This window comes from Panthera onca, chromosome B3 (genome assembly GCF_046562875.1).
Source record: "Panthera onca isolate mPanOnc1 chromosome B3, mPanOnc1 haplotype 2, whole genome shotgun sequence".
NCBI classification, from domain to species: Eukaryota; Metazoa; Chordata; class Mammalia; order Carnivora; family Felidae; genus Panthera; species Panthera onca.
The window spans coordinates 106,816,019-106,842,140 of NC_138344.1; the positions used below are offsets into that span (position 1 = coordinate 106,816,019).

General features: G+C 36.8%; 1 protein-coding gene across 1 annotated transcript in view; it reads left to right on the forward strand.

Moving 5' to 3' along the window:
* The first annotated feature begins 2,737 nt into the window (after positions 1-2,737).
* The window catches only part of MNAT1 (MNAT1 component of CDK activating kinase), a 218,820-nt gene continuing 195,435 nt past the window's right edge, over positions 2,738-26,122 (forward strand). The window contains exon 1 of the mRNA XM_078448176.1: positions 2,738-2,906. Within this exon, the coding sequence (XP_078304302.1) occupies positions 2,818-2,906 (89 nt within the window). The 5' untranslated portion in view covers positions 2,738-2,817. The remainder of the gene's footprint in view (positions 2,907-26,122) is intronic.

The following is a 26,122-nucleotide window of genomic DNA, read 5'->3' on the forward strand; positions in this document are numbered from 1 at the left end:
ACCAGCTGGGCTACCCAGGTGCCTCATGGGATGCTGCTGTTTTAAGACATGTAGGAAACCTGATTGTTTAGTGGGTTTTACAAAGACTGAAGTTCCATTTGAATCAGAGTTCAGGTGCTGTCAGGGCTTTCTTTTTTTTTTTTTTTTAACGTTTTATCCATTTTTGAGACAGAGAGAGACAGAGCATGAACGGGGGAGGGGCAGAGAGAGAGGGAGACACAGAATCGGAAGCAGGCTCCAGGCTCTGAGCCATCAACCCAGAGCCTGACACGGGGCTCGAACCCATGGACCGCTAGATCGTGACCTGAGCTGAAGTCGGACGCTTAACCGACTGAGCCACCCAGGCGCCCCCAGGCTTTCCTCTTGAAAGCCTTCTGATCATTCTATGTTCGTGGACCCCACGAGTAATAATGGTATACATTTCAGAGTTTCTATTATGTACGAGGCATTGTAGTAGTGCCTTCATATAAGTACCTGTCAGGTATTTTAATCATTACAGCAACCCTGTGAAGCGTATTAAGTGGAAGAAAGTAACTGAGGTAAGGGAGGATAAGAAATTTGGCTCAAAAACCAGTCTGATTTAAGCGAAGGCCAGGTTCTTCCCATTTCATTGCTTCTTTTAGATACTACTACTGATGAGAATACCTATAGTACTGTTAATAATGGCTAACAGTTATTGAGCTCTTATTCTGTGCTAAGTACTTTAAATGAGATATCTCATTTAATCTTTACGTTGTCCTCAATTTATGGTTGGAAAACTGAGGCCTGAGGTCATGCAATTACAAAGTAATGAAGTCAGCACTTGAATCCAGCTCTCTTGAAGTCAGATGCCAAATCTATAAGCTCTACTTTCTACTGCCTCTAGCTTTGTGAGAATCATGCTCATCTGATAAGAGTTCCAAGTCAGCTGTTGCTACCATCCTTCTCTGATAGTAGTTTCCAACCTGGGAAGTGGATAAAGCTGGTAGCAATGTTTCCTTCCACAATCTTCAGTGCTTTCTTTGCCTTGATGTTAAGGTTTGGGCGAAAGGTAAACCAATTCACAAAGTGGTTGGGGGTCTCCTGTTCCAGGACATGATTAAAAGTGCCTTGTGGTAATAAACAATAATGCCAAATTAGTGGATGACTTCTCAATGTATTATTGCCTAAAATTTTTATTTGCTCACTGAACATATTCACTCTTTTACTGTAAGTTTCCTGTTCTATTAAAATATATTAAGATCCTAAAAGTTGTCTTTATTTTTAGAGAGCTTCACTGTGAGTCACATGACTGGTTTGGATGTGGTCTTTTTCAATAAGACAATAGCAGCATAAGCCTCCAGGTCAGCACAGCATTTGTATTGCCTATTTTAGTAAACTTATTTGATTAGCTCCTGTTAGTGAACAATGTTATGATCAAGCTGATGACATGATTTATTAGGTGAGTCCCTATGTCCATATACAAATATAAGCCCTGTGCTTATATATATATATATGTAGTGCTATATATAAGCCCTGTGGTCTGCTGGTTCCCAGATGTCATATCTAGCTGTTTGTCAGGTTCCTCCTCTTGTAACCCATGGAAATCCTAACTGTATTACCACACTGAGTTTCATACTGAGTTCACTGTTTAAAACAGTGGGAGTTGGGAGGTGGCTGGCTGGCTTGGTAGGGCACACAACTCTTAATCTTGGGGTCCTGAGTTTGAGCCCCATGTTGGGAGTGGAGCCTACTTAAAAAAAAGTGGGAGGTGGAATGTTGCTTTTTATGTTTTTATTGAAAAGAGCAAAAGTGCTATCAAAAGTTAAACTTACCATGTGTGTATATAGCTAGTATTCATTGTATGGGTTAATTTGAAAAACTTTGCATGTCTACTTCTGATGGAATTTGGACCAGATTACAAGATGATGCTTGGCTTAAAATTTTTTCACAGTGAACTAGTATTTGATGCTCGTTTATTTATTCTTCACTCTACTTATTCAATAAATATCAACATATCCTTGTTATGGCAATGAACATGTGTCCCTTACAGAGGGAGGAGTTTATCTAATAGATCTGTTTATAGGCTTTCTTTGCAATCCTGATAAATGCAGTGAATGTGGTTTACAACTGCCAAAGAGTTTCAGGCTCTCAGATCTTACAATTGCTGAAATACAGTGTATATGGTTGGGGTGTTGGGGGTGGAGGGGTGGATGTAAGAACCAGGTGACACCGGTTAAGCACACTTGACAGTTTTGAATTAAGTGACTCTGCAGAACAGATGCCAGAATTTAGTGAGAATCTGTAGTATTTAGGGTTGGTGTAGAGACTTTTGTTATAGGTAACTTTTTCAAACTTTTATTTGCGAACTTGTGCTTGCATGACTGTGCAAGTATAAAGGAGAATATAAAGCACAGGCTTTCAAATTATTCAAAAGAAAATGCTAGTCTGAATTATTGATTATGTACACAGGGCATAAATCTTTGAAATCATGGTAATGCTTTCCAGACAGTACAAGGTGAAATCTATGTGCCTAATTGTGACACAGTTCCTTAAAAAAATACTTCTACATGCATGGAGATGGAGCTTTGTGTACAATTTGACATTTTAATAGCTCTTCCCCGAAATCTAGGATAGTGCACTGGCCTACGGAAGCTAAGACCAAGCCCCAGCTGCAGGACGGGAAAACTCGCGGCCGGAACGTTTGTGCTGCAGCGTCTCGCCCCGGCCGGTGCGCATTTGCAACGGGACCGTCCCAGCCAAGTGCCTGTTGGTAGGAACCCGCTTGGAGGAGGTTTGGGGTTGCTCTGGCTGTAGCTAAAGCAGGCGTCGGGGGAGAATCCACAGGAGGGAACCGCCATGGACGATCAGGGTTGCCCCCGGTGTAAGACCACTAAATACCGGAACCCCTCCTTGAAGCTGATGGTGAATGTGTGCGGGCACACTCTGTGAGTCGGGAGACCGTGGGTTCCATGGGGGTGAGACTCGCAGGGTGGGAGGAGAGAGCTGGGAAATGTCTGGCCTGGGCTCAGGGGAGAAAAGGGCGTCGTTCGTTTCAACACTGGGGAGGAAAATGGGAAAAGGTGACGTTGTTTCTGTAAACAGACGGTAGCCCCGAGCCGCGCTGGCCTGCTTTGGACTGCAGGTTCCCAGATGTAGTACCCAGCAGGTTGTCAGGTTTCCCCCTTCATAGCCGGGGTATTTCCAGGCTGTGTTGACAGCTGGGGTCCAGACATGCCGCTGATTAAAAGCTTGGGGGATTGGAGTGTTTAATTTTACGGAAATGTTTTTATTGAAAAGGGCGAAATTGCTATGAAAACAAAATTACTGTGAATATATACTTCTATTTATTATGTAAGGTAATATGAAAACCGTCTATAAACCATTTTGTCCTGATGGAGTTGGGTTAGATTCTCATCACTAAAAGGGAGTAAGTCTAGATTCTTGGCGGTTTTGGAGATGTAATGGTGGCTGGTATTTATTGAGTGCACATTATGTGCCAGGCAGTGTTCTAAGCGCTTTACCATGAATTGTCTCACTTCATTCCCCAACAGCCCCATGAGGTAAGTATTAGTATCCTTACCATTTCACAGGGAAGGAGACTGAGACTGCTCAAGGTCCTTATTAAGTGGGCCCTACTAGAATTGGAACACAGGATGTCTGACTCCAGAACGCCCATTTTGGGGGAGGGGAGGAGAAAGAAGGAGGTTAAGTTTGTTTATTTTGAAGAATAAGTGCAGGAATTGGTCAGCATGTTTCTTGCCACATTTTTATAGTCACATGTGATTCAGTAAACGTGGTTCTATAAAGCACTTGGGATTGAAGGTGGTGTATTATGGTGAGCATATATTCCTGTAGTTTCTCTGAGGTTTCTTAGAAATAAAAGGTGATGGGTAATCTACAGTGTGATAGACTAGGTCTTTGGGTAAGCATAAATTGCATGGTCAGTTGTAGTTATAATGATTATAATAAGGTTTGTTAATGTATTGGTACTTTTTTCTAATTAATTTTTTTGTTTGTATTTGAGAGAGAGAGACAGACGGAGAGACAGTGTGCAAGTGGGGGCGGAGCAGAGAGAGAGACAGAGACAGAATCTGAAGCAGGCTTCAGGCTCTGAGCTGTCAGCACAGAGCCCCACATGGGGTTTGAACTCCCAAACTGTAAGATCATGACCTGAGCCGAAGTCAGACACTTAGCTAACTGAACCACCCAGGCTCCCTGAGATGACTTATTTTTAATTAGAAATTGCTTTTGTGGTATCCTTAGTCCTTTTTGCTTTCTCATAAGAGTTAAGAATTGTCTAAGTTATTAAGGTGCCTGGCTGGCTCAGTCAGTAGAGTGTTACACTCTTGATCTTGGGGTTGTGAGCTTGAGCCCCATGTTGGGTGTAGAGATTACTTATAAAATAAAATCTTTAAAAAATTAAGTTATTGTTTTATTTATTTTGGTTATTTGCTAATTTGTTAGGTATAGACCACATTTTATAGTTCTTTCTTGACTTGAAATATGAACAAAATGGATAAAAGAATATAGCGTATTGGATAAAAGAAGAAACTTATGATTTTGAATTTTTTACACAGTCCCTACAGGAACTGTGGCTTTGGGCAAATTACTAACACCTTGCACTCATTTTTCTTTTTTGTGAGAGACAGAGAGCACGTGTGTGCTTGCACACACACTCATGCTAGTGGGGGAGGGGCAACGGGAGAGAGAGAGAGAATCTTAAGAAGGCTCCATGCCCAGCTCAGAGCTGGAGTGGAGCCCGGCTGCAGGTTTTGATTCCAAGACTGGGAGATCATGACCTCAGTTGAAATCAAGAGTCTGTTGCTTAACCACCTGAGCCACCCAGGCGCCCCTCATTTTTCTTACCTGAACAATAGAGATAGTAACACTACCTATATTACAGTGTTTGAGGATTAAATATATAAAATATTTGGAATTGTTTTGTAGAGTTTCTGTCTCTGTTGTCAAATATAGTATTTGTTTAATATATATTGGTTATATTATCATTATTGTGAGTAGTATGTGTGCTAAGCAGAGATGAAATTAAAACAGGAGTCATTTGGGCTACTATGTAGGACTTGTACAATAATGATTATCTTTAAATGAATTTAAGAGACTATAAAATGTCAAAATAATAGCTTTAATTCTAATGATCTGTAATTTTCTTTTTTAAGATTTTATTTATTTTAACGTTTATTCGTTTTTTGAGAGAGAGAGAGAGAGAGAGAGAGACAGAATGCGAGTGGGGGAGGGGCAAAGAGAGAGGGAGACACAGAATCTGAAACAGGCTCCAGGCTCTGAGCTGTTTGCATAGAGCTCAACATGGGGGTTGAACTCCCGGACCAAGAGGTCATGACCTGAGCTGAAGTCTGATGCTTAACCAACTGAACCACCCAGGCACCCCTTTAAGATTTTATTTTTAAGTAGTATCTGCGCCCAATGTGGGCTTGAACTCATGACCCCCAGGTCAAGAGTTGCATGCTCTACCAACTGAGCCAGCCAGGTGCCTCTGTAATTTTTTTTTTTTTAATGTTTATTTATTTTGAGAGAGAGAGGCTGTGCCCTTGTGCGAGCAGGGGAGGGACAAAGAGAGAGGGAGAGAGAGAGAATCCCAAGCAGGTTCTGCTGCTGTCAACTCGGAGCCCGATACAGGGCTCAGTCTCATGAACTGTAAGATCATGACCTGAGCTAAAACCAAGAGTCAGACACTTAACTGACTGGGCCACTCAGGCACACCTTTGTAGTTTTCTTGATATGAACTTGTTATCATGTTCTTTCTTGGAAAATGGGATTTATATATATAATTTATATACATATATATATATAAATAATATATAAAATATTAAAATATTAATATTAAAATATTCGTATATTGGATATCTTTTATAAATCAGTGTGTATATGTCTTCCTCTTTATTTTTAACAGTTGGATGGTAGTTCAGTGTTTAGTTATACTATAATTGGTTTAACCAAAAAACACTTTTTTAAGTTTATGTGTTTTTAGTAATCTCTACACCCACTATGGGCTCAAACTCACAACCCTGAGATCAAGAGTCGCGTTCCCCCTCTGACCGAGTCAGCGAGGTGCCCCATTTAACCAAAATCTTTTTTTAAGTTTTTTTAAATGCTTTTTCATTTTTGAGAGACAGAGACAGAGTGAGAGTGGGGGGAGGGCAGAGAGGGAGGGAGACACAGAATTTGAAATAGGCTCCAGGCTCTTAGCTGTCAGCACAGAGCCCGATGGGGGGCTCGAACTCATGAACCGTGAGGTCATGACCTGAGCCGAAGTCGGACACCCAACCGACTGAGCCACCCAGTTGCCCCCCAGAATCTTTTTGATGAATATTTTATGTTTCTGTTTTTTCACTGGAGTGAACTTGGTAGCTAGCTAGCTAGCTCTTTGAGCACTTAGGCATATTCATAAGATATAACAGTCAAGCCATAGGGTAAATACCTAGTAGTGTAATTGTATGTGACTTTTAAGTTTTGTTAAATATTGCCCATTGTTCTCAAAAAAAGGTTGTATCAATTATACTCCCAACAACAATATGGTAATTCTTTTTGCCACAAATCTTTGCTGATATTGGGCATTATTATTTTTTTGATCTTGTTTTGATAAGTAATACAACATTATGGATTTTGATGTGAAATACTTTTTTTAAATTAAAACATGTTTTTAAAAAAATTTATTTATTTTTGAGAGACAGAGTAAGAGTGGGGCAGGGACAGAGAGAGAAGGAGACACAGAATCTGAAACAGGCTCGAGACTCAGCACAGAGCTCTATGTGGGGCTCAAACCTTGAGATCGTGACCTGCCCTCACAGTTTCCGAGGGGCAGGAATCTGAGAGTGACTTTAGCTGAGTGATTCTGTCCCATAGTCTCTTCAGAGGTTTGCTCAGGCTGTTGCCTGAGACTGAATATCTTTTCCCAAGGTTACTCATGTGGCTCTTGGCAGGAGGGTTCATTTTCTCCCCGTGGACCCTCCATAGGGTACTCATGATGTGGGTTTTCCCAGAGTTTGTGATGAGAGAGGGAGAGAACCAGAAGCCCAGAACTTTCTATGATCTAATCACAGACATGACATTACTATCATTGTGCTGTTTTATTTGTTAATACTGAGCACCCCTGTTACAATGTGGAAGAGTATGCACAAGAGTGTGAATACTATCAGGTAGGGATTACTGGGCCACCTTGATGCTGGCTACCACATGATTTTATATTTGTTCATGTCCTCAAGTTGGCAAAGGCATTTGAGGAGGCAAGAGAGTGAGTAGCAGTAGTGATACGCAAAAGATAAGGAGTATAGGATTATGATAAGATTAATTAGGACTGCTGTTTATGGGAAAAAATACAGAAGCAGAAAGAAGTGAAAACATAATGAAAAATTCTTCCTCTCTTAATTGCTAGTAACTGAGGAAGCATATTCCCTTTTGTATCAATTCAATCCAGCAAACACTCAAATGGATTGATTACATGCACATTAAAGATGATTGGATTCCATGTTTGTTGTTTTCCAGTTCAAGGATGAGCTTTGTTTTAATTAAAGAAAAGGAGAATTGTTTTCTTTTTTCAGGACCACCTGTTTCTTTAAGAAACAGGTCTTTCGTAGAATTCTTTCATAGAATTCTGGAGGCATATTGAATTCGATGGATTCAGTTATATTAACTAAGTTTTTAATAATTTAATTTTTTTGAAGTTTATTTTTTAAATTTTATTTTTTTTAAATGCTTATTTTTGAGAGAGAGAGGAGAGAGAGAGAGAGAGAGAGAGAGAGAGAGAGAGAGAGAAAGAGAGAATGAGTGGGGGAGGGGCAGAGAGAGAGGGGAATCCAGAGGATCCAAAGCCGGCTCTATGCTGACAGCAGCGAGCCTGATGTGGGGTTTGAACTCACAAACCCTGAGATTATGACTGGGCTGAAGTCGGACACTCAACTGACTGAGCCACCCAGGTGCCCCTTATTTATTTATTTTGGGTGGGGGGCAGAGAGAGGGAGTGACAGAATTCCAAGCAGGCTCCATACTGTCAGTGTAGAGCTGATGTGAGGCTCGAACCCACAAACCATGAGATCGTGGTTTGAGCCAAATCAAGAGTCAGACACTTAACTGACTGAGTCACACAGGCACCTGTTAATGATTTAATTTTAATCCCAACCTTTCTTGGCAAACTTGTTTGTGGAAGCTTTACATGTATTTGATTTTACTAAATCTGCTTTTTTCATTTTAAACATGCATAAGACACAAAGTAATAGAATAAAGGAACATGTCCTGATATATGAAAGTCAGTATTTTGTCACATTTACTTAAGATCTTTCTCTCTGTGTCTCTTTGCTTTTTTTTCTATTTCTATTCTCACTGATGATACTGGGTAGTTTGTCCTGAAGAGTTACTACTGTGAATTTTGCTGATTGCATCGCTGTGGTATTGTTTAATGTGTTCCTCTATCTTTTCTGTAAATTATTAGTTACATTTAGAAGCTTTATCAGATTAGGGTTGAATTTATTTATTGTTGGAAAGAATGATTAATAAGTGGTGTTAATGTATTTGTTTTAACTGATATTCTGGGCTTATCCAGTACTTTTATGCAAATTATGAAACAGTGCCTCCTTAGGGCAGGCAAATTAGGAAAAGGCACTCATTCTAGGTAAAAGAATTTGAAAAAAGAGACTTTCTAAGTATTGTTAATTTCTAATTTTATTCTGTTGTGGTAAGAGAACATACTCTATTAATAATTTTAATCTTTTGAAATTTTCCGAGAACTTATTTAATGGTCTATTTTGGTGAGCAATCAATGTACATTTGTAAAGAATGTTCGGGGTGCCTGGGTGGCTCAGGCGGATGGGTGTGGATGGGTGTCGGACTTCAGCTCAGGTCATAATCTTGAATTTCATGGGTTCGGCCCATGTCGGGCTCGCTGTTGTCAGCTCAGAGCCTGGAGCCTACTTAGGATTCTGTGTCTCCCTCTCTCTCTCTGCCCCTCCCCTGCTTGTGCGCAGGAGCTCTCTCTCCCTCCACCCCTCTCTCAAAAAAAAAAAAAAAAAAAAAAAAAAAGAATGTTCTGTGGCTGTCAGGGGTAGTGTGTTATAAATGTCAATTAGATCAGCTTGGTTGGTAGTGTTACTCAGATCTTCTATATTACAAATTTATTTTATCAACTCATTTTATCAATTACTCCAACTACATGGTGGATTTGTCGGTTTGACCTTTTAGTTTTGTTATGCTTCATGTATTTTGTAGATCTCTTATTAGGTACATAGGTACCTATGTCTTCTTGATGAATTTCTCCTTTTGTCATTATGAATTGTCTCACCTATGTCTTCTTGATGAATATCTCCTTTTGTCATTATGAATTGTCTCACCTATGTCTTCTTGATGAATATCTCCTTTTGTCATTATGAATTGTCTCTTGTAGTACTCTTTGTCCTGAAGTTTTTGTCTGAATTAATATAGTCATGTCAGCTTTCTTATGCTGTTTGATGGTATATCTTTTTCTATCCCTTTGCCTTCAACCAATGTATGTCTTATATTAGTAGATATTTATGTCTTCCTTTTTTACCTGGCCCAACAATTTCTTTTAAAATTTTTTAAAAATTTTATTTTAAGTAGGCTCCATACCCAATTTGGGGCTTGAACTCGTGACCCTGAGATCAAGAGTCACATGCTGTACTGACTGAGCCAGCCAGGCGCCCTCCTGGCCCACCAATTTCTGCCTTTTGTTGGTGTATTTGTCCCTTTATATTTAATGTAATTATTGAGCTCATTGGGCTTAAGTCTACTTGTTTTCCATTTGTCTCTTTCGTTTTTTGTTCAAGTTCCTTTCTTGCCTTATTTGGACTAATTGGATATTTTATTTTATTTTATTTTATTTTATTTTATTTTAGAGAGAGAATGTGCAAACAGGGGAGAGTGGCAGAGAGATATGAGAGAGAGAGAGAGAAAGAGAGAGAGAGAATCTCAAACTGGCTCCATGCTCAGTGCAGAGCCTGATGTAGGGCTCAATCCCAGAACCCTGGGATCATGACCTGAACTGGAATCAACAGTCAGATGCTCAACCAACTGAGCCACCCAGATGCCCCACTAATTGGATATTTTAAAGTATTGGCCTATTAGCAATAGCTCTTTATTGTTATTTTAATATTTTTAATAGTTTTTGAATGGTTTCTTTAGGTATAACAATGTATATCTTTATCAAAATCTGTTTAGGGTCAACATCTGATATTCCCATTTTTCACTTCCCATTTCATACCTCACAAATGTGAACAATGTAATTCCATTTACTCACCCATCTCATCTTTTATGCTGTTGATGTATCTTTTACTCTTATATGTGGTTCAGTATTGTTATTTTTACTTTAAACAGTTAATTGTCTTTAAGGAAAAGTGGAAAATTGAAAGAGTCTTTAAAAACACCTTTATTGAGATGTAATTCACATATCATAAAATTCACCCATTTTAAGTGTAGAGTTCAATGGCTTCAAGTTTATTCTCAGAGATGTGCTCGCTTGCATTACCATAATCAACTTTAGAACATTTTTGTCACTTCACAAAGAAACCTGTCATCACTTAACCATCACTTTCCAAACATTCCCTTTCCCATATTGCCCCTCTAGCCCTAGGCAACCACTAATCTTACTTTCTATCTCTATAGATTTCCTGTTCTGGGCATTTTGCATAAATGAGATCATTCAATATATGGTCCTCTGTGATTGGCTTTTACTCAGAATAATATTTTTATGGTTCATCCATGTTGTAGCATGTATCAGGACTTCATTTCTTTTTGTTACTGAATAGTATTCCATTGTATGGCTATATCACATTTTATTTATCCATTCATTTGTTGATGGACATTTGGGTTGTTTTCACTTTTCAGCTATTATGAATAATGCTGCTATGAATATTCATGTACAAGTTTTTGTATGGACAAATGATTTTGTTCCTCTCAGCTGTGTACTTAAGAGTATAATTTTTGGATCATGTGATAACCCTATGTTTAACCATTTGAGGAACTGTAAGACTGTTTTCCAAAGTGGTGCACATTTTACATTCCCACTAGCAGTATATGAAGGTTCAGTTTCTCTACCTCTTTTGGCAGCACCTGTTATTTATCTTTTTTGAATTAGAGTCGTCCTAGTGGGTATTAAGTGGTGAAATCGTGCTTTATGTTCACCTTCTTATATACTATATTTGGTGTCCTTCTTCGCTTTTTTTTTCTTTTTAGTTTTTTAAAATTTTATTACAGACGGGGGGAGGGGCAGAGAGAGAGGGAGACAGAATCTGAAGCCAGCTCCAGGCTCCTAGCTTCAGCACAGAGCCCAACATGGGGCTTGAACTCATAAACTTCAAGAACATGACCTGAGTCGAAGTTGGATGCTTAACTGACTGAGCCACCCAGGTGCCCCTTTTCTTTCCTTTGGATTATATTTTACAATTGTTGTGATTTTATTTTCCCTAGAGAATTTTCTTTAGTATTTCTTGTAGTGCAGGTCTCTTGGTGAATGATTCTCCCAGATTTTGTTTATCTGAAAGTGTTTTTATTTTGCTTAACTGTGTGAAGGATATTTTTGCTGAATATGAAATTATAGGTTGGCATTTCACCACTTGAAAGATATCAGTGTTTTCTGATCTCCATTGTTTGTGATGAGAAGTTAGCTGTTACTCATATCTTTGGTTCCCTTTACACAAAAATCTTTTGGGGCTGCTTTTAAGATTAAAAGAAATTCCTTTTTTAAAATGTTTATTTTTGAAAGAGAGAGCGCGAGAAAGCGCGTGAACGCATGAGTGGGGGCGGGGCAGAGAGAGAGGGAGACATAGAATCCTTAGCAGGCTCCAGGCTGTGAGCTGTCAGCACACAGCCTGACACAGGGCTTGAACTCATGAACCGTGAGATCATGACCTGAGCCGAAGTTGGATGCTTAACCGACTGAGCCACCCAGGTGCCTCTGCTTTTAAGATTTTTCTCTTTAATTTTGGTTTCTGGCAGTTTGAGTATGTTCTAGATATGGGTTTTCTTTGTATTCATCCTAGTTGAGGTTTGCTGAGCTTAGATCTGTAAGTCATTGTTTTTCTTCCTATTGGAAATTTCAGTGATTCTTTCTGCACTTTTTACACTTTGTTCTTATTTTGGAACTCCAGTTACATGTGTGTTAGACTCTTTGATATAATGTAAGTCCCTGTAGTACGACTTATTTTTCTTCAGTCTTTTTTCTCTCTGTTCTTTAGATCAGTTACTTCTATTGATTTATCTTCAATCCCATATGCTATTTCCACTCTTTTGGTAAGCTCATTCAGTATATTTTCGTTATTGTACTTTTTATTCTACAGTTTTTATCTTGTTCTTTTTTATAGTTTTCATTTCTTTTAGAATTCCTATCTGTGCATGCATTAAGACTATCTTCATTTAGTTCTTTGAATGTATTTTCATTTAATTCTGGACATACTTTGTGTTAATTCTTTTAAAATATTTATAATATATGAGGTTTGCCTGGGTGGCTCAGTTGCTTAAGTGTCCAACTCTTGATTTCAGCTGAGGTCATAATCTTGCGGTTCGGGAGTTTGAGCCCCACATTGGACTCTGCACCAACACTCCAGAGCCTGTTTGGGATTCTCTCTCTCCCTCCCTGTGTGTGGCTCCCCCTGCCCATGCATGCGCTCTTTCTTTCTCTAGTTAAATAAATAAACTTAAAAAAATTTTATAATAGATGATTTTAAGGTTTTTGTTTGCTAGATTCAACATCTTGGCTATTGTAGGATTGATTTCTATCAACTGTTCTTTTTGACTTTTTTCTTTTCATTCTTTTCTCTATTTTGGCACATTTAGTACTTTTTTCAGTTGTAAACTAGATCATGTAGATGTTACATTTTAGAGATCCTGGAGTTTATCTTTCTCTGTGTGTGTGTATATGAATTCTGCGGGCAATTCATTTGCTGGCTGATTACCTTGAACTTTGTAAGCTTGGTTTTAATATTTGCTAGAATGGAGCTGCAGCGAGCATGGTGTGTTTCCTTACTTTAGTGCGACTTAACTTCCAAAATTCTAATTCCTTGCAAAATTTGTTCAGTCTTGATTTTAAGCTTTGTTAGGGGAGTCTAAGAATAAGTCCTATTCTAGGATGTGATACTTACTCTTAGTTGTGGCCTTTTTGGTATCTTAGCTGGATGTCTAACGTGTTAATAAGTTGTAATGTGGTGTCTCTACTCTGGCTGGGTGGGAACTTCAAAGTGTATCCACCACTCTTAACTGCCCTCTATCCCTCTTTCATCTACCGTCTTTTAAGCCTTGATTGGTTTTGCCCTGCACATGTGCAGTCTGCTTTTTTGGTCAAGGATTCATGGAGGTTTCCTACAGACTTCTGAACCTTCTGCTTTGCATTTTTCAGCTATATCAAGTGCACTGAATTCTGATCTCTGACTCCTCAGTCTAGCACAACTACTGTGCCCTTCTCAAACTTGTTGAGAATGGCCAAGGGAATTGTGTCAGGTAGAAAATTGAGGCAATTGTAGGCTCACCTTGTGAGTTACCCGTTTCTGGAGATTATAGTCTTTGTGTAGTCTATTGTCTAATGCCTGCAAACAGGTGTCTCAAACATTTGTTTGTTTTATGGTTTCTCATGGTGGGAATGCTAGTCTGGCATCAGTTACTACATTATGTTTTTAAGAAAAAGCTGGCCTTACTATATTGTTGAGTCATTTACTTCCTGTAGTCTCAGTTCTGTGTGTACGTGTCTATTTTCTTACCTCAAAACTGACAATTGCTTGTTCCTCTTTAGCATTTCTTTTGCAGTTTCTCATTTTTTTGTTACTTCAGTTTCTTCCCTAATACTTTCTAGACATTCCCCCCCTTTTTTTAATGGAATGTTTTCAAGTTGATTAGAATATAATGTTGCAGAACAGCTCTAGAGAATTAATGTCTCATATGTTCTGAATGGTAATTACAATGAATATCTCAAGATCATTCTCCTAATGGAGATGGTTTTTGCTTTCACTACATATATGAGTTGGTGTTCTGTGTATTTTCATAATCCAGATCTATTGAGTAACAGAAAGAATATTGAATCACAAGTTAGAAAATCTAGGTTCTAGTCTTGAATTGTTCATTTGTTTGGGATATTAATTTTTAATCCCTCTTTAATTTCTTAAAATTTGGGTAATTTTGTTAATAGTTTTGGTCTTTTCTTTGAGTTTACACCTTTTTTGGGCGGGAAGGGGCAGAGAGGGAGGGAGAGAATCCCAAGCAGGCTACACACCCAGTGCATAGATCTCATGACGATGAGATCATGACTTGAGCTGAAACCAAGATTCAGACACTCAACTGACTGAGCTACCCAAGCCCCCGGTTTGCAATCTTTCTTATACACTCAAAATTTCCAGGTTATTGATTCCCAGACTTAACCTCATCCTAAAAATCATCTTGGGTGTCGAGTTCAATTACAAATTTCTGGGCTCCGACATAGATCTCTGAGGGAGAGACTTTGTGTTTTATACTACCTATCAAGAGAGTCTTGTACTTAAGCAGTGTTGAAAAACTGTGTGTGAGTATACAACAGTGAGTATAGCAGACACGGTTACTACCCGCATTAGTTTTATGGTGTTTGAGCTCTTCTGAGTCATTAAAAGGAAATTAGTTGTTTTTTCTTTACAAGAAACCAAAGGGAAGTTTAGAGTTATAAAAATATTCTTTGCAATTAAGGTGCGAAAGTCGGTATTATGCCATTTGTTAAACTATTTGTTGAAAAAGTGCTATTAAACAAACCTGAACTCCTGAAACCTAATTGTCAACATATTCCTGATGTAGGAAAAGGTTTTTGGGGAAGCAAATAATTTTGGTGGGTGTTTCCTAAACTTACAAATTTTTGCAAGATTAGCATGAAGGGAACAAAAAAGTTTACGTGGTTCAAAATGCATAAATGTTTTTGTGAAGCAGCCACTAAAGAGGAAAGATCTAAGTATTAGTCCCATTAGGAAAGTGGAATGTGATGTCTGATTTGGCTGTCATGTTGAACATGGCAGCTTGTGTAAAAGTACGTGCCTCAAAATGCTGTTTGTTTTGTCAAAAGAATTGATAGGAGTTGGCAAACTCAGTTAATTTGAAATCAGAAGGAGCCTAGCAGTCATCTTTTTAGTTTTGTTCTACACTTGTCCCTTTTTTCTTTTTTTAACAGATGGGAAAACTGAAGCCTATGTAAGGTTAAATGGTTGCATTTCCCACCTGGCCAGCTCTACTTTTTTGTGTCTGTGTAAATCCCAGTTAGGAATTATTCAATTAAATTTTGATCACATTTGCCAAATAAATTTCTTATTAATGTAATGCAACCAGATTGCAACTCAAACCCTTTTAAAATATGAAAATACTACAATACTATCAAAATCTGTTTGATACACTTAGAACAATTTTCTTTTTATATTTTTAGTTGCCAGGATGCTAGCATTAAAAAAAAAAAAACAAAAAAATTTAAATATTCAATAATGATTTTTTTACCAATTCTGTATTTGTCATATCACTTTATTTGATAATGTATAAACAGTGTCATAGTATTTGGCTTTTGAGGTATACACATGCAAATTAGGAAGACTAAATGTATTATTTATACAATGAAGTGATTTGGAAGGTAACTAGTTTTATAGTATTTTACTTTGCAAACTTCATTTTTTAATTTGTTTCAAAAATATACACCTGTATAAACAAATAAGTATATTCCCTACAAAAAGACAAGAAAATGTAATATTTAATGGACCTCATTAGAAATGTTTTGAAGAATAGGTTTTCTTTCATTCACTGTTAGAATATGTAAAAAAACAGAATTTTGAGATGAAGAAAAGTGGTTGTGTACCTCATTCAATTTTCTTTAGAACACAAATATGATAGTGGCTATATCATTGAAAATTAATGAAGCCTCCATCAATATGGTGCAGTGCCTCTGCATCACTGATTTATATATATTTAATGAGTCTGCTATTCTAATTTCAGGTAACCGAAGCAAACTGCATCTAGCACTAACTCTGATTTACTTACAAACAATTCATTCCATTAAAATATAAATGTCTTGAAATCTACCAATGTTAAGTATAATTTCTTCATAAATAATTCCACAGTGTTTACTTTCAGGGTATAACTAAGTTGTCTCTAAAGAGAGCATCATTTTTTATGACTGCTTCGGATAATGTTACCAAAACATGTTTTATTTGATCTTATTTCTTGTTACTGATCTGTGGAGTTGGAATAGAAAATATGGGAGAAAAAACTTAAAAAGTAGTAGAATTGTGGTGTGACATGGCAAATGTTATATTTTTGAGATCTATCGGAGGATACATGAGGAACATTTTAAGGGTATATTTTTATATTTGACATTAGGAATATAACTTTTAATATTTGCTTTTATTTTCAGTCTTATTTTAAAATGTGTATTTTGTTTATTGAAAAGATAATATTAAAAAACATTTCTAAAAAAATTGAAAACATTTCTGACAACAGAAAAATTGTATATAATATTTTTACAGAGCATTTATTTTAATTTTTACTTTTTGATTCTTGGGAGTGATTCTAGTTAGAAGTCAGTTTTATAGTCTGTGGCCATACCACCCTGAATGTGCTCGATCTCATCTGATCTCAGAAGCTGAGCAGGGTCGAGCTTGGTTAGTACTTGGATAGGAGAAATCAATTTTATATAATGTGTGATTTTTATGGGACTGGAATTTGCTGAGCTACATATTACTTTATTAAAAAAAAATGCTCCTGTTGCCAATTGAATATATAATATCATACAGTTTAATAAAATATTGTGTTAGCAGTAAAGATTCTTTATCCATATTTGTTCAATGCCCAGTCAGATCATAGTAAAGGGAATGAGTTTTTTTTAGAAAGCTGAGGTTGGTAAACAAAATTTTGAAGACAAAATTCTTACTTTTTAGGTAGTTTAAATATATTTCTAAGAGGGGCGCCTGGGTGGCGCAGTCGGTTAAGCGTCCGACTTCAGCCAGGTCACGATCTCGCGGTTCGTGAGTTCGAGCCCCGCGTCAGGCTCTGGGCTGATGGCTCGGAGCCTGGAGCCTGTTTCCGATTCTGTGTCTCCCTCTCTCTCTGCCCCTCCCCCGTTCATGCTCTGTCTCTCTCTGTCCCAAAAATAAATAAAAAACGTTGAAAAAAAAAATCTATTTCTAAGATCTAAAATTAATATGTTGCAGTAATTGCCTCTGCCTTATTTGTATTGAAGGTCTTATTTCTCATAATTGTATTCGGTATATCATTAATATTTAATTCCTTATGGAGGTTGATTGCAGCAAGCAATCTATGTAATGTGTTGCAACTAAATGCAAGAACATACAATTTAAAGTAGGAATGGTGTCAATAATAATAAATTGCTATAGCTAGTATATGTTTAGTGTTTATAATTCCCCCTTGGGAAATACACTATTTGTGTCTCCTGTTTGCTTTATGTATTTGGGTTTATATTATTTGGAATTAGAATAGAAACTAACATGTTATATGCTGAAGTTAGAATGTAACAAACTAGGAATTACTGAAATCATATAGACCAAGTGGATTGATTAGTAAAATACCTCACAGAGGACAATTACATATACTTAAGTAAACACTACCATGGTGTTTTGTTTTTGTTTTTTTTCTGTCAAAAGCAAGAGCCAGAAATAAGCTTGTGCTTTTTGACTATATTCTGTTTATTAACACTGTTCCCAATTGCTGTGTTCTTTTATGGGTTTTTGGTTTCTACATTTTGCTTACCTAGAGATTTTTGGTGCAGTGGTTAAAAGCATCAACTTTGGGATCAAAGAAATTTGAGTTAAATCCTTGGGCTACCACTTAATAGTGACCTGCAGCAAAGGCTTTTTTGACTCCTAGATTCCTAAATCTTTAAAATGGTGATAAAAATAATACTGCCTGTTTTACAGGCTTGTTGTGAAGGTTAAAGAAATGGCAACTTGTTCAAAGTTTGCTTGGCATATTTGCCTGGCATATAGCAGCTAATATTTATTAATATGAGTGGTAATGTCAGTCTTAATGGTTGTGTAATGTTTCTGAAAAATTATAAAATAGTTGGAAATAGAGAATCCTAAGTGTGCTGAGGGTACTGTTCAAGTATAATTACAGCTAGCAGTTTATGTGCATATGTATTTACTTTTTTGAAGATTAAACACAAACACAGATTGTGCTGTATGAATTTCTCTGCCACTTAGTTCATTCATTTATCAATATATTTTGGATAATTTACGTTTGAGCATATAAATATAAGTCATTGTTTTTTTCATGGTTGCAGAGTATTCCATCTTTTGAGAATGCATTAATCTATTTAGCCCGTCATATATTAATGGAAGTTTTGGTTGTTTTTGGATATTTAATATAGTTTTTCAGTGCACATCCTATCTTTGTGTAAATGCAAGTATATCTATAGGATAAATTAAAAATTTTTTAATGTTTATTTACTTTTGAGAGAGAGAGAGCACAAGCGGAGGAGGGACAGAAAGAGAGAGAGGGAGACACAGAATCCGAAGCAGGCTCTAAGCTGTCAGCACAGATCCCAATGCAGGGTCCAAACCCACAAACCACGAGATCATGACTTGAGCTGAAGTCAGACACTTAACTGACTGAGCCACCCGGGCGCCCTGTAGGATAAATTTCTAACAGCAAAATGTGTATTTAAAAATAAAAAAAACTTTTTTCTAACATTTATTTATTTTTTGAGAGACAGAGAGAAACAGAGCACGAGGGACCTGAACTCATGAACTGCAGAGGGAGGGAGTCACAGAATCTGAAGCAGGCTCCAAGCTCTGAGCTGTCAGCACAGAGCCTGACGTGGGGCTCCAACCTACAAACTATGAGATCATGACCTGAGCTAAAGTCAGACGCTTAACTGATTGAGCCACCCAGATGCTCCATAATGTGTATTTATAGTTTTAATAGACATTACCAGTTTTTTCTTTTTTCAACTTTATTGAGATAGAATTGACATTCATTAAACTGCACATAATTTAATCAGCTTTGACATGTTAATAGACCCATAAAGTGATCACTACAATTAAGATAACAAATAGTTCTGTCATACCCAAATTTCCTTATGTCTTTTTGTAATCTATTCTTCCCTCTACTCCCATACCCAAGCAACAACAGTTTTGCTTTTCCTTATAGAGTAGTTTGCATTTGCTGTTATTTTACATAAAATCATATAGGCTGCTTTTTGTTTTGTTTTTTTTTTTTTTGGTTTGTCTTGGCTTCTTTGACTCCATTATTCTGAGATTCGTCTATTTTGTTGTGTCTGTCAGTGGTTCATTCCTCTTTATTACCGAATGGTGTTCTGTTGTATAGATATACTAGTTTGTACTAGTTAATTGACAGTTGGCTTGTTTGTAATTGTTAGTATTACAAAAGAGCTGCTATGGAGAATTTTCATGTAAAAGTCTTTGCATGGACATTTTTTTTAAATTAAAAAAATTAAATTTTTTTAATGTTTATTTTTGAGAGAGAGAAAGAGAGAGTGAGCACGAGTAGGGGAGGGGCAGAGAGAGGGAGATACAGAATCTGAAGCAGGCTCCAGTGTCTGAGCTGTCTGTACAGAGCCAGATGCGGGCTTGAACTCATGGACTGCGAAATCATGACCTGAGCTGAAGTTGGACACTTGACTGAGCCACCCAGATACTTCTGAACATGTCTTTTTGTTTCTCTTGGGAAAATACCTAGGAGTGGCATGTCTGGGTTATGTGGTAGTTGTAGTTTAACTTTTAAAGTTTTATAGTTTTAGATTTACATTTAGATCTGTGATCCATTTGAAGTTAACTTTTTTGTATGGTATGAGGTAAGAGGGTTCTCTTTTTGAGTGTTATTATTATTATTTTTCCTGCAAGGATATCTAGGGGATCTAGCACTATTTTTTGAAATGCCTTTCCTTTTTCATTGGATTGCCTTGGCATTTTTGTCAAAAATCAATTGACTAAGTAACTATGGATCTGTTTCTGAACCCTCTGTTCTGTTCCATTGACTTACAACTATCTTTGCCAGTACAGCCAAACTGTTTTAATTACTGTAGCTTTATGGTAAGTCTTGGGAAGTGTAAGTCCTTCAACTTTTTTTTTTTAAATTAGTTTTGAAGTTTATTTATTTATTTCAGAAGAGAGCATGAACAGGGGAGGTAAAGAGAGAGAGAGGGAGAGAGAGGATTCCAAGCAGGCTAAGCACTGTCACACAGAGCCTGATGCAGGGCCTGAACTCATGAACTGTGAGATCATGACCTGAGCTGAAATCAAGAGTCAGATGCTTAACCGACTGAGCTACCCAGGCACCCTCAACTTTGTTTTTACTTTAAAAATTGCTTTGGTTATTTTAGGTCCTTTACAATTCTATATAGATTTTAGAATCAATTTGTCAACTTTTGTATAAATGCCTGTTGGATTTGGGTTGCTTTAAATTTGGGGAGAATTGCCATCTTGACAATATTGAGTATTATAATCAATAAATATGATATATTTTTCATTTATTTAAGTCTTTAATTTCATTCAGTACTATTTCAGTCTTCTGACGCCTCGAATGAAGCTGGAGGATCCACTTCTAAGCTTAATTTTGTGGCTTAGTTCTTTACTATTTGTTGGTTAGAGGTCTCAGTTCTTTCCTGTAAGGGCCTATCCTAAGGGTTTCTTCACTGTCCTTACAATGTGGTAGCTTTCTTTCCCTAGAGTGAATGATTCAAGAGAGAGAGGCAGAAGCCACAATGTCATAAACTAGCTTTGGAAGTCTGGCACTGCCATTTCTGCTGCATTCTATTTGAGTCCTAAGCACAGTCCATATTTAGGGTGGAGGGGAATTAGGCTTCACTTTGTGATAAGAGAAGTATCAAAGAATTTGTGGACATATGTACAACCACATTAACCATATATCTGTATGTTCATCACTGTTGTAGCCTAAATCCAACAGAGCTCCCAATGATTCTTGCCTCCTGATATTCATGCCTTTGTGCAATTTCTCTCCAAATGGTTATCAGAGTTGCTTGTGTTATGAATTGAATATGGCAGAAGTGATGGTTTGTCACTTCCAAGGCTAGGTCATAAAAAGACTCTGCAGCTTTCTCATGGACCATTTGCTCTTGGGAAGGACAGTTTCTGTGTTGTAAGCAGCCATATAGAAAGGCTCATGTGGTGAAGAATCAAGGCCTCTGACACCTGCCACATGAGTAAGCCCTCTTAGATTCTCTGGCCCCAGCCATGTCTTCAGATAATTGCAACCCTGGCTAATGTCTTGAGAAATAACCTGCTGCTGGATTCTTGACACTCAGAAACTGTATGAGATAATGTTTATTATTTTAAGCTGCTGAATTTGAAGGTATTTTGTTACACAGTAACAGATAACTAATAGCAATCACTTCACCTTTATTATAACAAAAGAGACATTACCAAAACTTGTACACTATTTGAGACTCTTTTTATGATAGTGGGAATAGATTTCTAAGGGGCTCCTGTCAAATAAGCCATTGTCATTATGTAGAGAAGTGGTTCTTATTCAGAGACATATAAACTACTTTGGTTTAGAAGTAAAGTAATCTGGGGGAATCCTGTGATACTGTTTATTGTAACTTAAATTGCAAAGGTAAAGCTTTTATTACCATTTAAGCTTTGATTATAAGGCAGAATATTTAGTGAGAACCTTGTAAATTTCCTATCATTGACCAAGGACTTAATAAATTTTATCAAAATCCATGAAATAGCAATTTGAGTAGCTAATTCTTTATAAAAATAGTTTATTTTGTTTATAGATTTAATAAGTGATAAATACAGTGATGTTGAATCTTATATGGAATTTATGTTCTCAAGTTGTGTAAGTTAGAAATTATGTGTAGTGAAAGAATTACCTTTAATAAGATCAGAAATTGTCAGTATGGATAAATGATTTTTCACTAAGTTGAGCATAGCCAGTTTCCTTCAGCATAGGAATGATTCACTGTTTTTGCCAAACATCAGCTGAAATAATTGGCTCTTTTCTGGCATTGTATTGAAAAGACTTATTTTTCAATGCAGTCAAATGCAGTCTTCCTCTTCTTTTTTTTTTTTTTTTTTAATGTTTATTTTTGAGAGAGAGAGACAGAGTGCCAGTGGGGGAGGGGCAGAGAAAGAGGGAGACAGAATCTGAAGCAGCCTCCAGGCTCCAAGCCGATTGGAGCCTGATTTAGATTACTCCAAGCCTGATGTAGGGCCTGAACCCAGAAACCGTGAAATCTTGACCGCTACCAAAGTTGGCTGCTCAACTGACTGAGCCACCCAGGTTTCCCTCTTATTATTATTTTTTTTTAAGTTTATTTATTTTGAGAGAGAGAGAGAGTGAGTCAGGGAAGGAGCAGAGAGAGAGAATCCCTAGCAGGCTCCGCACCATTAGCGTGGGACCAGATGTGGGACTCGAACCCACAAACCATGAGATCATGATCTGAGCCAAAGCCAGATGCTTAACTGAGCCACTCAGGTGCCCCAGTCAGATACGGTCTTATTAAGATGTTCATTCTAAATCTTTTTTTTTTTTTAACGTTTTATTTATTTTTGAGACAGGGAGAGACAGAGCATGAACAGGGGAGGGTCAGAGAGAGGGAGACACAGAATCTGAAACAGGCTCCAGGCTCTGAGCTGTCAGCACAGAGCCTGACGCGGGGCTCAAACTCACGGACCGTGAGATCATGACCTGAGCCGAAGTTGGCCGCTTAACCGACTGAGCCACCCAGGCGCCCCAAGATGTTCATTCTAGGAGAGGTATTAGGAAGTGAGTGCAGCTGAGGGAACAATTGAGTGACATCTCTCATTTTATGCTCACTCTGGAGTAAAGGTGTAACTGAGAGGAAAGGCTGGTGATATGGGCTGCTTTTAAAAAATATCTTTTTGCTGAACATATAAATTTGTGTAAGTAAATGTGCATATAATATACTGCTATTGTATAATAGAATGCTTGTGAAACTTCTACTTTTCTTTATGGGGAAAATGTACAGTATTCCATTGTTATGTTTAGATTAGACTATTTCATTTTGTGGAAAATGACATGAAAGGTTTGTTGATTTCTGTAAAGCACAATATGGGAACCTGTTTATAATGAGGAGTCTATGCCATTGAGAAAAGTTTCAGTTATATTCAGCTAGCACAGAACCAGCATACACATTTGTTGGACTGTATTATAGGAAGAGTAACATAAAAAAGTTTAAAATAGAACTTCTGCATTTTTGGAGTATGGTATAGTTGTCTGGAAAATTTACTGTCAGATAATGAATGTGTCTTTACTTTTGGAACATGCTTTATTGTACATGAAATTCTGAACTTATATAGCAGATAAATTACGTGATTTTTTCCCATTGCTAAAGAGTCTGAATGTTCAGAAGTGATCACTAAGACATTTCTTTAAATACTGCATTCTTATATTTTACAATGTCTTACGGATTGCTCACCATATAACAGTTAAGCCATAGGATGGAAAAATCTTGATGCCAGTAGTAGGAACTTTTTCCAGTTGGAAATCATTTAAAATAAAATTAAAGGAAGTGTAATTTTTTAGTGTTACTGGAAAGATATAATTTGACTCACTAAAGTGAGAGAACATTCATGTTCTCTTTCAGGCTCTACACCTGTGGCCTAAAGCTGTAGTCTTGTTGGGACTTTAATTATTAATACAAAAGTGGGTTTTATAACATCTAGCCACGTCTACTTTAATACCATATAATTTCCTTTTAGAATGTGTAAATTTCCGAGCAAATTTTTGGACACAATCTGTTGTACTCTTTTGTATTTGGAGATAAGTGGTTTGAAAAGTATTAAGCAGTTTCTCTTCAGTTTAGTTTTGTCTTGTTTAAAGCATTAGTATAACGGTTTCCAAGGGGTGCCTAGCTGGCTTAGTTGGAAGAGCTTGCCACTCCTGATCTTAGGGTCATGAGTTTGAGCCCCATGTTGGGTATAGAGATCACACACAAAAAATAAGTAAACAAAGCATTAGTATAACTGTTTGACTTGGACTAGAACTTGATTTTAAGTTGTCATTAGCTATGAATTCCCAGTGACTGCCTCTCAAATTTCACTAAGAGATCAGGCTATATGATTTATCGGTTTTAAGAAATCATGTGCAGCTTTCTGCTAATGCAGAAATTGTTCAGACATATAACATATAGTTTCAAGAACCTGAAAATTTCCTGTTTGAAACTGATGGTTTAGAAGGTAACTTCTTTTGTTATATCTGGAGGAATTAATGTTTAGAAGTTCACACTTATCTATTAATTTCTTACTCTCATTTAGTTCTTTCCTCATTTTTTGGTTTTCCAATTTATATCAATTTATAGACTGTATTCAAGTCAATGTGAAAATTTTATCTAAATGCAGTTCCAAAGTTTGCAGTATTTTTATGCATTTATTTCTTTACTGCCTACACACACACACACACACACACACACACACACATGCAAACATGCTAGAATGACATTTTCTGGTGGTCAGTTGAGATATGACATTGAAATCCATTGTCTGGTAAATTTTTTTTTAGAAACTATATTTCATTTAGAAAAAAAAAATTTAAAGATTTTTTTTTTTTAAGTAATCTCTACACCCAGTGTGGGGCTTGAACCCACAACCCTGAGATCAAGAGTCGCTTGCTCTACTGACTGAGCCAGCCAGGTGCCCCTGAAAATATTTTTAATAGAGTGTTCCTAAGCATTTGATCCAAACAGCAGCCATGAGTTTGGGGTTTTAGGGCAAGATTTTATTTTCTAGAATATCACTCATGTTATTCCTAAATATGTCAGAAAAATATAGGAGACAAACTGCAATTTGATTTCATTTCATACTTTTCAAATATTTATACCCTTGTTATCTTAGAAATTTTGGTAATGAGTCATAGAGCTTCTCTTTCTATCCTTAACCCCAAAATATATTGAGAAAAAAGTTAGGAACAGAGAATATGAAATAGGAGAAGCTGTTCATGCATTTCCTGGGATTTAGATTTTTTTATCCTCTTCCAGGCATGCTCCAAGTCTGGTGCTTTACTTATTTCAAACTTTTTTTTTTTTTTTTTTTTAGCACTTCTTATTTATTAGGACTTGATGATCAAAGTTGAATATGAGATAATCTTTGCCCTGAGGTTTCACAGTTAATGTATAGAAGGTAAACAAATAAAATGTTATGATACAGTTTGATAATTGTTATGCTAAGTGTTGTTGGAGTCATTTGAGTAACACAATTCGACAGTGGGGTGCTGGGAGTATAGTGGCACCAGCAAGTATATCACAGGATCCAAGTCAGAAATATGGTAGTCATTCTTGGTTTATATTTGTGGCTTATATCCAAGCATCACCAAATCTTGCCCATACTGTTCCTAAATCACTTTCAAACCAAGGGTTTTATAATAATTCTATTGTTTTAAAGGTTTTTTTTTTTTTTTTTTTTTTTTTTTTTTTATAAGAGCAATTTCTACTTATTTAGATATTTTGTTCTGTTAGGGGAATATACTTTCATGTGGATGTAAGTGCCCTCATTTTATTTCAATAATAGAAAATTGAAGCCAGTTTGGATAGGGAGAAGATTGAAAAATGAAACAAATGTGTAAGATTAAAGTTGCATATAGCTTTTGTAGTTAGATGATATATGTATTCCAAGTGGATAATACAGATTTATACCTTAATGAAAGCACATGGTCATATTAATTTGAAATTTGCACAAGGAGCATCATAGTGTATATTAACCTTGCTTTTTTCAATTAGTGGTAGACCATGAGTATTATTAGCATATACCACTTTACCTCCTTTTTAGCACCTAATATTTCTTTGTGTGGATGTTTCTCCTATTGATGAGTATTTAGAAATGTGAGGTTTCGATAGCTTTCTAAATTTTTTTTTAATAAAGTACACCAGTTAATTCCCTGAAACAGTATATGAAGGTGTCTGTTCCCTCACCACTTTTGCCCCACCAAGGATTTCATAAAGTCTATATTGGTTTTGATATACTGCAGTCACACTTCTACCTACTGCATTTCATATTTGTATTCAGCAGCAAGTCTCCAATATGATTGTAAAATACAGAAATGAAGTATTTTTTTCTTGATGTTTGTGCTTTAAGCAAATGCACAGGGTCAAGTTCTAGTTTAAAATCATTTAACTGAGTAATAAAAGTCTCAAAGAACATTTAGAAATAGAGTTGTATGAAATAGCTATTGTTTGTAA